Consider the following 17,105-nt stretch of genomic DNA (forward strand, 5'->3'; position numbering starts at 1 on the left):
AAATATAAGCCTTTCTAAATATTGTAAGGCTAAATTGCATGGTAAGTTTCAAAAGTGTTGTCCTAGAACTGCCCTTTAATGAATTGCTCAAAAGTTGAAAATATCACATACAGTAATTCTAAAAAGGCATCCTTATAGTTGATTGATATCAGTTAACGACATCTACCATAGGAAGATAAGTTCTGTAATTTTGGGTATTCCGGGTATGAGTCATTTGGGTACCTGCTTACAACTTGGATGGGTCGGGTCAGGTCAGGTGCAGCCCCGCTCTTTGCCACGTCTCCTGCTTCTGGGCAGGCGCCCTTCTCCTTGCTGTCCTCTTGCGGCATCAGTAGCCTCTCTAACTACCTAACCATCCAGCCATCCTTCCTGCTCTATGCAGTCATGGACGCAGGCTCCAGGCATGTTTGCACTTTAGAAATTTTTATTAGGAATGAATGTGGACCAAATGGATATTATACACTGGTACTAGTTGATTCCTCAGCAGTGAGGTCAATCAGAGGATGCTTGTTTTCTGAAACAAAACGAGTATTTTAGACAGCTTTTCCTGCAGTTACTATTGTTTTAATCTAAGGCCTTACAAATAGCTGTTAGGTTTAGGGAGTCCCTTTCTAGTGACTTAATTTAGTGTGTGGGACCAAATTGTATCCACACTGTATTATTTTTTACTTGAACTTAGGTATATGTGTTCTGTCCTGTGTCTACTGTGGGGATTGAGCCTATAGTTCACTTCCTTGCTGGAAAGCACTTGTCCTGCTTTAATTATTTTCATTCACTCAACAAAAATTCTACTTCCTTTTACGGGAAACAACAGCGAATGAAACTAACACAGGTCCTGCCCCAACGCTGCCTACCGTCTACTTTTAATGCTGTCTTAGATTTGTATACTTGCAAGATATGTTTTTTCCTTTAATTAATAAGTGATTTTACAGACCTACAAAAATTGAATGCTGTCAAAATGTCCACATTATCGTACAGGATCATAGAAGCGTTCTAAGTGTGTTGTTGCCCTTCAGAATTGGCTGCAGTTATGTTATGGTGTTAATAATTTCTTTCGCATTATCCAAAGCTTTATTGTATTTTATACATGTAAAGTGAAGTATTAACTACTGGTAAATTTCCTTTTGCAACCCACCTATTTACTCTATATGAAAAGCACGTTTTAATCAAATGTTGACATTTTCTGAATTGTTTACTAATGGTGTTTTATGATTAGCATGAAGGAGAATAAAGCTTTGAGTATGATAGCACTTGCCCTTAATTTGCAAAATATATGCTTGAGTTTTAACTTAAATATGAAAGAATTATTGATGCAGGTAAGTGTTGTAAAACTTCACAGCTCTTAGAGAAGTGACTTTTAGAACTGTGAAATTTTAAGTACAGAAACAGTTTTAATTCAGGCCTGTTCTGTTGTCAGCATCCTCATAGGAATTCGTTTTAGTAGACCCTCTGATGTATGATTCATTTTCCTGGTTATTTTTTTGTGTGTGAGTCACCGTTTTAGAATGTAAAACACAGAGATAATAAACCTGTGTGTGTGCGCGTACACACACTGTATCCCCTTTAATTATTGTTTTTGTGTATGCAAAGTTGCCCTAGGAAAAAAACATCTGTTCTGGTACCAGCAAAAACTGGGCAGGTATTCTGAAGTGTTACTTCATCTTAGAGCAGTTTGAAATGGGTAGATGTATATTTTCTATGTTGCTTCATGATTCTTTAGATCAAGACAAAGAACTTTAATTATTTGAAAAAGCATAGTAACCAATCTTCGATATGTAAAAAAGAAAAACTGGAGTACAAATTTTGTTGCAGACTTTTCAGAATAGTAGTCACAATGCTTTTTAAAAGTTTTTCTTAAAAATCTACAAACAATAAATGCTGGAGAAGGTGTGGAGAAAAGGGAACTCTCTTGTACTGTTGGTGGGAATGTAAATTGATACAGCCACTGTGGAGAACAGTATGGAGGTTCCTTAAAAAACTAAAAATAGAATTACCATATGATGCAGCAGTCCCACTACTGGGCATGTACCCTGAGAAAACCCTAATTCAAAAAGAGTCATGTACCACAATGTTCATTGCAGCACTACTTACAGTAGCCAGGACATGGAACCAACCTAAATGTCCATCAACAGATGAATGGATAAAGAAGATGTGGCACATATATACAATGGAATATCACTCAACCATAAAAAGAAACGAAATTGAGTTATTTGTAGTGAGGTGGATGGACCTAAGGTGTGTCATACAGAGTGAAGTAAGTCAGAAAGAGAAAAACAAATACTGTATGCTAACACATGTATATGGAATCTACAAAAAAAAAAAAAATGGTTCTGAAGAACCTAGGGGCAGGACAGGAATAAAGACGCAGACATAGAGAATGGACTTGAGGACACGGGGAGGGGGAAGGGTAAGCTGGGACGAAGTGAGAGAGTGGCATGGACATATATACACTACCAAATGTAAAACAGATAGCTAGTGGGAAGCAGCCGCATAGCACAGGGAGATCAGCTCGGTGCTTTGTGACCATCTAGAGGGGTGGGATAGGGAGGGTGGGAGGGAGACTCAAGAGGGAGGGGATATGGGGATATACGTATACATATAACTGATTCACTTTGTTATACTGCAAAAACTAACACAACAGTATAAAGCAATCATACTCCAATAAAAATGTTAAAAATAAATTAAAGAAAAGTTTTTCTTAACAGTATAAAAGAGAATACACAGGTAATTTTAGTTGACATTTTAGTTAGGATTCCATGAATGGAAACTGTATTTATGTTTATTATACCAAGCCAAATAATAATGAACTCTAAACAGCTTCTGGTTTCCTTTGTTTGGGAAAATAATTAGCCACTCATAAGAACTCAGAATAATTAGGCTGAATTTAGGGAACTTAACCATGACTTTGGAATTATGTTTTGTGATAAAATGAATGAAAATGATATCTATTATTTTATTTCAAGCTATAAAATACGCAACTGGGGTAATTTGTAGACTATTGTAACATTTCAAATCGAGAGACATACAATTTTAAACTGTACTGAAACATTTTGACTCTAAAGGATTTTTATTACAAACGCCATTGAACAGTAAGCGTAAATAAAATTTTTATGGATGTATTTGAGATGCAATAAAATTTATATTGGTCAGGGGAAAAAAGAAAAAAATATGTAAGTTTATTGTTCACTAGTCAACTTTGGTTTTAGATTTTTTTCTACCCAAATCACTGTCCACTAAGACAGATATACTAGTTGTTCTTTTAACTGCTATTTAAATTACTTAAAGATTACTTTACCAACTGTCTTTATTTAAAGGAAACTTTATAAATCTTAAATGTGTTTCTGTTTGGGGATCGTATTGGCAGCTCTGATAGAGAAATAGGTACTGTCACCTGTTCTCGCCTTTTAAGTGCAATGACAGGATTTATCCACTCTCAAATTGGTTTGCCAATCAGCCCTTCTCCTAGAATGCAGTAGAATAAGAGTGACGTAGGGCACTAGCCCCTTCCTGACCACATATATGCTGTCGAGATGGTCAGCTTCTCTGGGCCTCTCACCTTAAAATGGATATGGTGATAAAAGCATCCACCTCTCAGGTCCATTGAATTCCAGGGAGGTAATAGAGATGAAAACACCCTCCACTTGTAAGGTATTTACATTATCAAAATAACAATGCACAAAATAGGCTTTCGTATTCTTAATTAGCCTACCCAAAACTTAGTATGTGCCCTGGGCAAGTAAGTATTTACAAAGTTAATTTTATTATTTTGCAATTTTGATGTGCAGAATTCAGTTCTTCCATTTATGCATGTCCTGTGCTTTACAAAAAAAATTGAGCTTTTGCTTTAACTTTTTAAACATCCTTTATTAGTCTAAATTTTTATTTTTCTTGTCTTTTAAACTATGAGAATAATGCTGCTTTCAAATATACCCTTAGTATTTTTGTAATGATGCTTGAATGCCCTCTATTAAATATTTTATTTACACATCATCAAATTCTTAAAGTATGTGAAAATTTGATTTCAGGGGAAATTAATTAGATTCGTGTTTAGAATGTTAAGTAAAATGGTTTTCATTTAACCTGTCATTGGTGAATCTTATTCTAACTATTTGATTTGTATTATCCCTCTCAAGTTGTCATAATCATGATTTCTGAATGGTCATCTTCAAACTATTCAGGGTTTACTACCCTGTACTCTCTATAACAGATAATTCTGATTTTTTTCTGCTTTTTGACCATTATTCTTTTCACATTTACGTGTACAGTCAGAATTATTAGATTTTTTTCTTCTATGCGCGTTCTTAGTCTACTGAGGATCATGCTACTAATAGCATTTTTTAAGATATTTTAAGCTTTCTCAACAATGATCTCTTAAAACCAAATGATGCTTTCTTCCTGACACCGCTTCTCCTGTAGCAAACCTATATTTAACTTCCCTTGCATGCTTTTGAAATCTAAGGAGCACAGAGTTATTGCTACATTTCAGCAGCACTTGCAGCGTTCTGAGAAATAAATTGGCAGGTATCGCAGGTAACACAGATGTAGCCCAGAGAAGCCCACGTTGCACCGTCGCGTGCCGTGTGAGCCTGGGAGGTGCTGTCCTCTGGAGCCTGCTGGCTGCTGTCAGGCTACAGGTGTGCTCTCCCCGGGAGAGAACTGCGCTTGTCTCTTCCCGAATATTATTTAGCTTAATGAAAACTTGATCCGTTTGGTTTACAAATAGTAACCCTAATATCCATTTCTCTCAGTAGGTGAGTTAGGTTTAAAAAATTAAATTGAATTTGGGAAAGAAGTGGGGAGTCATTCAGCATCACCAAATGCCATTTATCTAGGTAACACTGTTTTACTTTTTGTTTCTGCCTTAATTTGGTCATGTAAATGTGCTTTGAACTAATAAAGATTTGCAATTGGTGAAAATTAATGCATGACTCTTCAGCAGAGTACGGAATGAAAGCATGTGTCATGAAATTGCCATTCTTTGATCCTGTATTTTCCATCACTTGCGGACTGGTTCCGTTTAGAGTGTAGTCCATTCTTATTTTTTGTCTCATAGATTGGCCAAAATGGGAAGGACTGGATTCCGCTCTCTTCCACGAAGAGTCAATGGAACTGGCTAAGATCAAGGTCTGACGCTTTTTCCATCTGTCATCAGGTATGCATTGAACAGAAATCACTATAGTTTTATGCACGTATCTTTAAAGTATTTGATTGCTATGAATATTATGAATTTGGATTTTTATTCAATGTTGAGCTCGCAACTTTATGTTTATCCTGTAGTTCTTAAATGCACCTATAAGTAATTTGAGTTTTGTAATATATTGAGATAAAAGATATTGTTAGCCATGAAAAAATTTCAGCTGGTCTTAGAAAAGTGTAATATTTGAAATCTGCAATTCTTCATTGCTCAGTCTGTACATCCAAAGATAACAGAATTCATTTGTTACTCCATATTGAGTATCACCAATTTTCATATGATCAAATGTTTGTTGTTTCATGGTGCAATTTTAGTACATTCTTTTCAGTAACTTAGAAGTTGTTATTTTTCTCAACTGGGATTCTCTGCCCAGTTATGGTTGGGTCTCATAACACAATAATGGCAACATACGACCAGTCTTTGAAATATTTTCAGATATTAGCTGTATACAGGGATCTAGATACTTCGCATTCCATGTTGATTTTACAGTTGAAAAGTTTATCAGCTTGTTTCCCACAATGTTCTAAATAGGTGCACAAAAGCATCATGTTAGGAAATAAGAGAGTCAAAATTATTCTTTTTTCCTGCTCTGGCAGAATGCTTTATACCAATTTACAGTGTCATTACTGGTTACAGCAGAATAGCTGTTTAGATATTTCTGAGAGAGGCAGAGAAGCTGTCTCTTGAATGAAAATATAACAGGAAAAGAACAAGTCCTTGAGATGCAGAAAAATCTAAAACCAGAGGGAACATACTGTGTTAGCAGTAGTAATGTCAGTTGCATTCATTGTGTTAATGTCAGTTTTAAACTGCAAAGGAGACGTAGGCAATTTGAACAGCGTGTAGCAAGGCCTTGCCTGTATCTACCTACTGAAGAAGAAAGGCTGTGTGAACCAGACACCAATTAATTTACCCATATGCTGTACACTTTAATCGAATGAGTGGATAATTGCTATATTTTGCCTGTTTAATGATAGCCTCTACATTAAAATGCAATAGGATCTGTTGTAATGTACACTTAATTTTACAAAAATGTAGGTTAAATTTGGAGCTCCTGCAAAAGGATAACTGGAATCTGCAAAAGTCAGATCATCCTTCTAGCTCGCGAGGGCAAGTGTCAGTCTGATGCCAGAACACAAGCGAAACAAAGAAATTGGTTTTCGTTGCTTTCTGGATACACGATAGGATGAGAAATCCAGTTGATGAGTAGTTGCTGACGGCCATTTAGCCACGCGCCAATTTTCAACGTAAAATCAGATCTTTCTCAAAGAGGTTGCTGGTATTATTTCTGTGTCTCTTAAAAATAAATACCTTGCTAAAAACTAGCATTCATGAACCTTGAGGAACCATTTAACTCGTTTATATCAATTGGATCTTTGGGGAGTTGGTTTCTTCCTCTGAGAAATACAGTTGATAATATTTCCTATCTCTTGTCCACAAATTTTCAAAGGTTTCAGTCAATTTAAGTTTTTGTCTAGGTAGACATACTCTTTGCCATACAATGTACACATTTCCTTCCTTCTCACAGCACCGATAATGAATTGAAACTCTGACACACCTTTTACAGCCTGACACACCTCTACACTGACGCATCCCTGCACAGGTATTGTGCTCTAAGCCACAAGGCCCACTGGTGTGCTCACACCCACACGGGTCACAGGTGTGTCAGAGACTCTGGTCCCCCAGCTCTGGCTCTTCCACTCACCTCGGGTGCCCAAAGAATAGCATCATTTCCTGTGATGTGAAAAACGGTGGGGAAAATTACTCCAGCCAAATCATTGCTTCCACCCAAGAGACAGGGAACCCTGATCCTCATCTAATGTAACACCAAAAGGTTTTACCATTTCAAGAATGCATGTTTGTTATGAAGACAAGTCATTTCTGCTCTTGACTCAGAAATCCCTCTGTGTGTGATGACACTGGTATAAAGAATCAATTTTCAATTTGGGCGATGCGTTCAACTCTTTCAGGCGTCTGGTGTCTGTGCCTTGAGTACTCCTTCCCTGGAGTAAACAGTTCACAAGGCGCCTGAAAGAGTTTTCGGCTGCTAATCTATGTTTTCCTACAACACGGAGCGTGACTAGACCTGGCTTGCACAAATTATTGCACAAATGAGTTTTAGACATTAAAACATTTGCGGAAACATTTTTATGTGCTTAGCGAGACTTATGTTCTCTAGTCCCTTGTAAGAAGTGAGGCTTTAATAATCCACTTTTAGTGTCATGACTTGATGCTTCCCGAGAGCTCCCGACCGCTTTCCCTGAGTACGACGTTTGTCAGGTGGGGTTTCAGGGGATCTGTGAACTGTTCATTCTGAGCAATGCGTTAATATGTGTTTTGACAAATATAAAGAAGCCTACAGATATTACATTAGACCAGCTGAATCCATTTTATGGTTTCTTTTTTTTTTTTTAATTCAAAAGCATCACATAGCAAATAAAACTTTTAAAAATTAAATCTAGTTACAAACTAGTTGTTTCTTATTTTTTTTTTTCCAGTCCCTTTTTGCTTTCTTTTACGACCACATGAAACTTGAGAAGCCACCTAAAGCTAAATCATTTAGTGGAGTTGGGCAGTTCCCAAGTGTCCAACAAGAAGGCCTGGTTTAGGCTGCGATGGCCACTGTCATTCCTGGTGATTTGTCAGAAGTAAGAGATACCCAGAAAGTCCCTTCAGGGAAACGTAAGCGTGGTGAAACCAAACCAAGAAAAAACTTTCCTTGCCAACTGTGTGACAAGGCCTTTAACAGTGTTGAGAAATTAAAGGTCCACTCCTACTCTCACACAGGAGAGAGGCCCTACAAGTGCATACAACAAGACTGCACGAAAGCCTTTGTTTCTAAGTACAAATTACAAAGGTATTAAACTCTATTTGTCTTTCAGATTCTATTTTCTATTATGTTGGCCATGTGAAGCCATTGTAAACGTATATATTTGTATCCACATCTTTCCGCTGATTTGCAGAGAGAAATGTTAAGTAGATTAGACGTTGGCTAGTTTTAGCATTCTGAGTCACAGACTTTTATGGGTTAGTGTTTTTGGATTTTTTTTTTTTTAATGCAATGCTTAATGAGAGTAGAATTTCCGTTTGTACAAAAAAAGAAATTGCAAGAAAAGGGTGTGGACATTAACGTGAGTATATTCAGCCTTGCTCGTTAACGTTTGTAATCGCTAAAAACCAGTGAAAACTAAAGTGGCGACTTAGATGGCTCCAGCTCTGCAGTGTTTAGGTGTGGTAACTACCCTCGTAGCAGATGCATATTAAGTTAAAAGAGTGTCCGAGCCTAGGGAAGTTCTGGGTTAGCCTAGCAGCTTAGCTTCCGTTTGAACAGTGAGGTCGGGCGGTTTTTGTCTTGATGCTGACAGAATATGTCTGTGTTCAAGGCACATGGCCACGCACTCTCCCGAGAAAACCCACAAGTGTAATTACTGTGAGAAAATGTTTCACCGGAAGGACCACCTGAAGAATCACCTGCACACACACGACCCCAACAAAGAGACGTTCACGTGCGAAGAGTGCGGCAAGAACTACAACACCAAGCTCGGGTTCAAGCGGCACCTGGCCTTGCACGCGGCCACGAGCGGCGACCTCACCTGCAAGGTCTGCCTGCAGACGTTCGAGAGCACGGGTGTGCTGCTGGAGCACCTGAAGTCCCACGCGGGCAAGTCGTCGGGGGGCGTGAAGGAGAAGAAACACCAGTGCGAGCACTGCGACCGCCGCTTCTACACGCGCAAAGACGTGCGCAGACACATGGTGGTGCACACGGGAAGGAAGGACTTCCTCTGCCAGTACTGTGCACAGAGGTTCGGGCGCAAGGACCACCTGACGCGGCACATGAAGAAGAGTCACAACCAGGAACTCCGGAAGGTCAAGACAGAGCCCGTGGACTTCCTGGATCCCTTTACCTGCAACGTCTCCGTGCCCATCAAGGACGAGCTCCTCCCGGTGATGTCCTTGCCTTCCAGCGAACTGTTGTCGAAGCCGTTCACAAACACGCTGCAGCTGAACCTCTACAACACTCCGTTCCAGTCCATGCAGAGCTCGGGATCTGCCCACCAGATGATCACAACCCTGCCTTTGGGCATGACGTGCCCAATAGACATGGATGCTGTCCATCCCTCTCACCACCTTTCTTTCAAATACCCGTTCAGTTCTACCTCATACGCCATTTCCATCCCCGAAAAGGAGCAGCCGCTGAAGGGGGAGATCGAGAGCTACCTGATGGAACTGCAAGGCAGCGTGCCCCCCTCTTCCCAGGACTCTCAAGCATCGTCGTCTAAGCTAGCGTTGGAGCCGCAGATCGGGTCGCTGGATGACGGCACGGGGGACCTCTCCCTGTCAAAAAGCTCGATTTCTATCAGCGAGCCCCTGAACACAGCAGCGTTGGACTTTTCTCAGCTGTTTAATTTCATACCATTAAGCGGTCCCCCCTATAACCCCATATCGGTGGGGAGCCTTGGGGTGAGCTCTCCGCAGGAGGAGGCACATTCTTCTGTGGCTCAGCTCCCGCCACAAACCCAGGAACTTCCGGATCCTGCCGGCACCATAGGTCTGGGCTCTCTGCACTCACTATCAGCGGCTTTCACCAGTAGTTTAAGCACAAGCACAACGCTGCCACGTTTCCACCAAGCTTTTCAGTAGGTTCCACGATGCGGATCCGTTACAGAAGTGTGTGTGTAGCCCTGCCTTAGGTGACCATTTTTATTTTAGTGCCTACTTGCAGACAGTATAAAAATTTCTGCTTCTGTATAGTACCAGTTTTCATTAAGCCAGTATAAAATAGAAACTAGCTTTTTAAATGAGCTTGGGAACCATTTGTGTTCAGTTATGTTTACCTGGGTATTTTGTCCTGACTCACTGCCAACTGTCACAATTTAAGATGATTTCTCATACAGGAAAGCCATTATTAGTAGTAAAGTCTTACCAACCCCGTGTTCCAATTACTGTTAGATCTTAAATTTTTCATTTTTTGTCCAATAACAATGGCTCTACCTTTTGACATTTGGCTCATTAAAAAATTTTGCAAGAGAGTTAAATTTTCTAAAATGTATATGAATGACCTGAGAGTTGTAAAATTTCTACTAGCCTCTAAATGGATTAATAATCAAAAGCTTCAAATGAATTAAGAATCCAGTCTGGGGACATGACATATGTTTCTTAGATAGACCATAATTTCAGGTCAGTATATTTTGAAGACTTGCTATCGTCTGGCTCAAATGTTTGCCGTCTTTATTATGCACATGTAAGGAAAACAAAACCGAAACACAAAGCACCAGTATCTGTAGCAAAAAGAGACCCCTAGTAAGGTGACACGGCATTCCACGTTACTTAAGAGTTGGCCTTAATTTAGTACACAGGATGTTTGCCACGTTTTATACTTCTTGCTCTCTTTTCGTTCGATTCACACTAATAGTGTATGGCGTCAGAGTCTTCAGTCAGTCTCTGGGTGGATCTCTTTCGTCGTTTCCACCTTACATGGCCAGAGGGTAGGTCAAGCACAGCCAGCAGTTCTCCTTGGATTGTCAGTGTACAGTCGGTCCAGAGTCCAGAGCCGCTGGGGAACACAGGTGTGTTTATCCCGGCAGGGGATGGGGGGGAGGGGGGCGGAGGGGAGGTGTCTCCGCTTCTAGGGTGAGAGACCCTAGGCGGGGAGACAGATGTGAGACCTGCAGCTCTGCCTGGGAACTTGTCTGGGGATCGCGTCCCCTGTCGCCTGGGTGGAAACGAGATCCCTTAGGAGTCAAGTCAAAGCACATCGCTTAGTCACTTCTTGCTGAATTTGAGGCAGTTCGTGGTCCCTAAGCACCAAAAACAGAAAACAAAACAACAGCCCTGCTCCCATGGCATCTTTCTTATTCAGTGTTAATTCATCTTTCCTTGCTATTTTTGGACGGAGACTTTAAAGTTAAATGCATTCGAAAACTATTTGAGGAATGACCACAAAGTCTTAAGCGACTAAAAATATATACAGTAAAACCCCACTTTTACACGTCCCTGGGAAATAGGAGGAACGTTGCAAATAAGTTGAATTTGTAGAGGGAGGGAGAAAAGTAAAGCAAAACAAGCACTATCTTAGTGATTGTGAAAAGAACAATCGAGAACATTGTGTTCAATGCATACAACAGTTACTATGGGCTTTCTTCATGTTAGGCAACCAGCATATGTTCTCAAAGGTCGAATTATTATTCTGTTTTGCTAATAATCAGTTGGGGCATCAACCTAAGAAACATATCTAGTAAGCACTTGTTAACACCTTATTTGGGGACCCTGTCTGTTGGGGTGGGTATGAGGAGGGAGGGTTTATAGAAGAGTATATATCTCTTTAAAAAAAGAGAGAGAAAAATATTTCTGAGCACTCATCTGCCCTATGTGGAAGCTTCTTTTCCCTTTTATAGGGCCAATTATCACTGCAGATTTCGATGTTTACCAAGAATTCCTAAAAATGAGTGCGGATTACTGAATAGAATACACTATTTAAAATATTGGGGAGTAGTATAATTTGTGGAGAAATGTAAATTGTAATAATGTAAATGGGGGTTTCACTATATATATTATATGTATGTACACACACGTCGCACTTCATAGAATCAGAGTGGCTCTTAAGGAGCTTGGGCTCCTGTTATTTTATCATGCTCCTATGTTTGTTTGTTTTTTTTAATCCTAGGAGCAGTAGTTTTTATACGTATGTATTTAAATTTTATTATTAAAAGTTACATTTTATTAAAAAAAGTGTGTTCCAAAGGCATTAAAATTATATATGTTAATAAGGAAATACATTTTTAAATTTTTCAAACTGCTCCTAAGCTTTTGATTAGGAGAATATTTGCTCTGAAAGTAGGCGTTTAGCTCTGCTTTATTTCCGCCTCCTTTAGTTTCTATGAAACAGATTGCTTACTTAAATCACTAGTTGAATGATTAGTGTTCAATATTGCTTTAATCACCATTGGAAAAAAAAAAAGGAGAAAGAAATCTGGTGACAGAGCACAAATAAATAGAAAACCTATTTTTAAATAGAAATCACAAATACAAGTGTGGAAGCACTACTTTATTTTGTCTAAAATTTGCTTAAAGAGAAATCAGAATAACGAACTGAGACGTTGGCCTTAGTAGGCTGTATTTCACTGCTAATTAAAAAAAAATTAAAAAGGGAGTACCAGGATTTATTAAATAAAGCATTTTGGAAATGGGGAATGGTGCCATGTAGGTATATATATTTTTAGCCTAATTCTCGCCCTGCATGGAATTCAAATACACGGGGGCATATCTTCCAGGGCACCAGTGCTAAAATTGTGGACTCATATTTTCATATGTACACCCTTTTGCCTGTTGCTGCCCCACAGACTTGAAATAACACTTACAAGTAAGAGGGAATTCAGCTAATTTGTTTTTTAAATTGACTGTAGCGGCCACTAAACCCCTTTTGAGAGAATCTATATTAAACATGAGGCTGACTCATTTATTTTAATTGCACAATGGTCTGACAAGGCTGTAACACCGAACTGGCTCTTTTTTTTTTCTCCTAAAAAAAAAAAAAAACAAAAAAATTGACACATTTTTATGTCAACTGGATGTGATTAAAAATAATTGTTGCCAATGCTGTTTTCATTCTCCGGTGGCCAGAATCATCATCCCTGGAATTTCTAGTAGTGCCTTTGCTTGGTTTAAAAAAAAAAAAAAAAAAAAAAAAAGGGATTATCATTAAGTAAAAATATTTCAGTTTAGGATTTGGACCTCAGACAAGATATTGAACCTCATTCAGTTTGACCTTCCATGTGTTTGTACAAATTAGATCACCAGACACAGAAAGCATGAGTGTGGAAGGATCTTGACACCGTAAGCAATATTCTCCACCGATGGATGCAAATACCACCTTTATAGCTGTTGGTCACTGTTACAACGTGCATCTTAAAATCCTCTTAGCAGGTTCCATTTTCCAGAACGTTGTCCTGGCTGATGATGCACTACTCCTTGTGCAGCTTTTTCATTTCGTTTCGTGTTTCTTCCAAGCTGTGTATTTTTGCCTATTTGTTGCTTGTGCTTTTACTATTCTTAGTCACTTGTGGAATATAGTGACGTATTGTGTTAATTTGGACAGTAGCGGTTTTTAAAAACCATATACTGACTGAAACATGAGCCAGAGCTGATTGCTTTATGAAGCTAATAATGAATGTTAAAGAGTACATATTTTCAGGATCATTCATCTAGAAAGCAATACACATATATAGGCCAATATTTTTTTACAAAATAGAGCTTGGTCAACCTCTATACTACACATATTACAAGATATAGCACTTTCAAAACGAATCTAAACCTTTACAGAAACTTTCTTATAGGTTATGCCTTTTATTTTAAGACTTATTATAATTTGTTTCAAGTGCCGTTAGATGATATATATGTAGGCCTTTGATATATAATGCTTTGTGTTCAAAAATGGTAGATGGTATTTTAAACAGGTACATTTTTACAGTGTTTTCTTATCAATTTGCTATATTGCACAGAATCAGTGTGTGTCTTTTCATAAGGTTTTACAATGGTTTATTTTTTTACAAGGTTTACGTGTCTCAAAACACACTGTCTTCCCAGTATGTAAATTAAAAAAAAAAAAAATACCAGTTCACCCAAGTTGCTTCTAGCCTACTGAGATCCATGTGGCGTTGGAGGAGATCTTTCAGATACTGAGTATTCTTCATTAGCAGTGGCAGACTGTTATCTCTGAGAAATGAGTGCCTACGTTGACCTTGTCTTATTTTTCTCATACTGCGTCAGCAGCTGTCTACCACACAGATAGTCTGTTGTGATCCCATAGAGCCACATAAGTTGTGTTGTGTAGTTCTGTGCTAAAAACCCATACAGAGCTCCTTTCTGATCATCTAAATCGAGATGATCCCACCCACAATGGTAAAGGCACGCTCAGCTCACCCCCCAGGCCCTTCTCCAACGTTGTCAGCCCTCTGAGGATGGAAGGCAGTGTCTTTTGATAAGTTATCTAGCTTAGAAATAACAGAACTATTGCTAATGTATAAAACACTTCATTGTATAAGCTTCAGTGGTACAGATGAACCAGAATGAATGTGTATCTCCTCAGAAGCACTCCTTCAATATTCTGTTGGATCATATGCTGCTAATGTAACTTGGGATACAACTCTTCATGGTGCTACAAACTTCTCTGTCTCATTCAGTCGTGTTTTTTTTATCCATAGGAAAAAAAGGACTACATTAGGCGTAAAGGTGTACAATATATTTTTATACTGTGACTTCATTTGTCTTTAACAAGACTTTTACACCACCCACAACAATGTATTCATGTGCACTTGCAAAAGGAAATCTCGGACGTGCAGATGTTACCAGAACAAAACCCAGCTTTGTCCACAAGGTGACTATAACTCAGAACGAAACGTGGGCTTTATGATATGGTGTGGCGTGAAGAACATGCTGTATGTTACTAACAGCCCTTTGAATTTAACAAAAACTGGGAATCCATTCGGAAATGGATTGCATCATGCCTGAACATAAGCTGGACTGCTGAGATTGTATTTTTAGCTGATGGAAAAAGTGTTTGGACTAGTACTCTAAAAATGTTCTAATGATAAAGTTTTGAGTCAAAATAGAAAAGAAAAACTCTGCATTCCAGGCTGAATTTTGTATATTTTTATTGCATTTAAAATCGCTATTCTGTGATATGGGAAATCAAGTGGCTTATCATGTATATCATGTACTTAAAATGTATTCACAAACTACTGTTGTATTTGTATAAAATATAGACAAAGATCGTATTTTTTGTGTGTGTATAAGCTCTGTAAATTAGCAATCACATTATGAAGCTGCAGTGATAACTACATTTTAAACATCCACACCCAAAGAAGCAGCTATTTATTGTCCAGTTACCCAGATATAAAATATTAATTTGCTGCTAATTAAACAAGAGTGCTGCAGCTTCTTGTGGCCTACAGTGTTATGTTTGCTGTAAGAAAAAATATGTGAACTCCACAAAATATATGAATAAAAATTATAGAATGGCTTTAGATAATGTAGATCTTCCTGAAATTTTAATAGATGATAAATTTCTATTTGGTATAACATTTTTTCCCTTTGAATTTTAAATATTTTCTCATTCGATAAATATAAGATTCTAATAGCTGCCTCTAGGACAATACTCGGTTGCTGAAATGAAACGTAAAGTTCTAGGGTTTCTTTTGTTTTATAACTTTTGTACCTTTAAAGGAAGGACAGAAACTGTAAATAAAAAAGTCAGAACATCATGCATCAAAACGTTAATCCAGGTGAGAATTCAAAAAACCCCCCGAAGGCTGTAGGAATGTATAAATTGATCATGTTTCTTGTTCACCTGAGATAAAACTGGCATTCAACATTCCTTTAGCCCTTATTGTCTGTCCGTCCTGCCTGTAAATCATCTTTTTAGAAGTTCCCTTTGGGCTACTTGTCTAAAATTTTGCTGAAAACCCTCCCTTGACAGTTCATCTGGACCAAAATGATGAGCAACAATTTCATCTAAAATTCATCAAACAGTCACGCAGCTTCGAAAGAGAGACATTAATTCTGAAAATTCAGTTAATAATCTGGCCAGGAACCAACTGTAGAATTTTTTTGTTTGTTTTTTTTTTTTGGTATCTCATAGCGCCTTTTTTAGCATGATAGGAAAAAATTCTTTCTTTACCTTTGGCTTTCCTGTCTTAAGGCTGTCTACCTTCAGAGAGGTAAAGGAAATGCACAGTGACCCCAAATTTTGCAGTTCCTCTTTTTACATACTTAATTCCAGCAAATCTAAAAGCATTACTTTGTTAATTCTTAGCATTAACACTAAATACATTTTCATTTAAATGTACACATATGAAATATTTCAAGGACTATTTATAGAAAGAAAAATGCTATCGCTTTTTATAGTTAGAATACTCTGAAAAAGGATGTTTGGGATTAATTCACTTAAGGAATATTCTCACTTATGGAAAAGTAATTAGAAATGCAGTTTGCTTACTGCACCATAGACCCAGTGGGGCTAAAAGACTTTTTCATTCATGTTTTTGTTAACTGAAAAGTTCCTACGGATGGTTCACCGTTAAGGGGAGGAAAAGGTTCAGTCTGGCTATAGACGGCTTGAGTTTGCTGCCACTTTTCCTGAATTAAGCATTTCTTAAGCAAAAGGCACTGCTTCGTGCTGAGCCCTAGGGCTGTTCCAAAGAAGTCAGCTTTACAGAAAGAAGGCTGTTTCCTGATCAAACATCAGAGTGAAGAGGACAGCATCACTGCAGCCGTGGGAACGTGTCAATATTGTATTGAGTTGTACCCAGTTACCCATTTCTGTAGATCAAAAATGGTCAAATATTGGCGATTCAGCCTAAAACTAAAACAAAACAAAAGAAGACCCAGAAGGTCTTGACTGCATTCTATTCAACACAAGGTCAATAGTAAATCTGTCCATCCTGCGGAGGTTTGACTCTTGGCTAATGCGATGGTTAATGTGTCCACTCGGCTAGGCCACGGTACCCAGACTGCATGCCCGGTCTAGTCAAACACTGGTCTAGATGCGGCTGTGGAGGTATCTTTTTAGGTGTGACTTATAATCAGCTGACTTCAAATAAGACAGACTGCCCTCCATAATGTGGGTGGACCTCATCCTATCAGTTGGAGGCCTTAAGAGAAAAAAGTGAGCTCTCCAAAGCAAAAGGGAGTTCTGTCTCCAAACGGCCTTTGGGGACTCGAGCCGCAAGATCCAGCTCTCCCCTGGTCCCCAGCCTGCTGGCCTGCCCCGCAGGTGTCGGACTTGTCAGCCTCGACAGTCATGTGGGCCAGTTTCTTAAAATAAATCTCTACCTCTGTGGTATACATACCCCGTTGCTTCAGTTTCTCTGGAAAACACCACCACAGCTAGTCCCAATTGCCGTTCTTTAGAGGC

The 17,105-nt window shown here is 38.7% G+C and overlaps 1 protein-coding gene across 5 annotated transcripts in view; it reads left to right on the top strand.

The window, feature by feature from the left end:
- PLAG1 (PLAG1 zinc finger) overlaps positions 1-15,569 on the top strand; it is a 51,468-nt gene extending 35,899 nt beyond the window's left edge. For 2 of the 5 annotated variants that reach the window (XM_067712300.1, XM_067712299.1), the window contains 3 exons: positions 5,054-5,152; positions 7,693-8,051; positions 8,578-12,816. In XM_067712300.1, the coding sequence (XP_067568401.1) occupies positions 7,810-8,051; positions 8,578-9,835 (1,500 nt within the window). In that variant the 5' untranslated portion in view covers positions 5,054-5,152; positions 7,693-7,809 and the 3' untranslated portion in view covers positions 9,836-12,816. Of the gene's footprint in view, positions 1-5,053; positions 5,153-7,692; positions 8,052-8,577; positions 12,817-14,394 lie in introns of those variants that run through there. The other 3 variants (XM_067712302.1, XM_067712301.1, XR_010936519.1) reach the window with 2 other exon arrangements.
- Positions 15,570-17,105: the final 1,536 nt, after the last annotated feature.

Source organism: Pseudorca crassidens, chromosome 17, assembly GCF_039906515.1.
Source record: "Pseudorca crassidens isolate mPseCra1 chromosome 17, mPseCra1.hap1, whole genome shotgun sequence".
NCBI classification, from domain to species: domain Eukaryota; kingdom Metazoa; phylum Chordata; class Mammalia; order Artiodactyla; family Delphinidae; genus Pseudorca; species Pseudorca crassidens.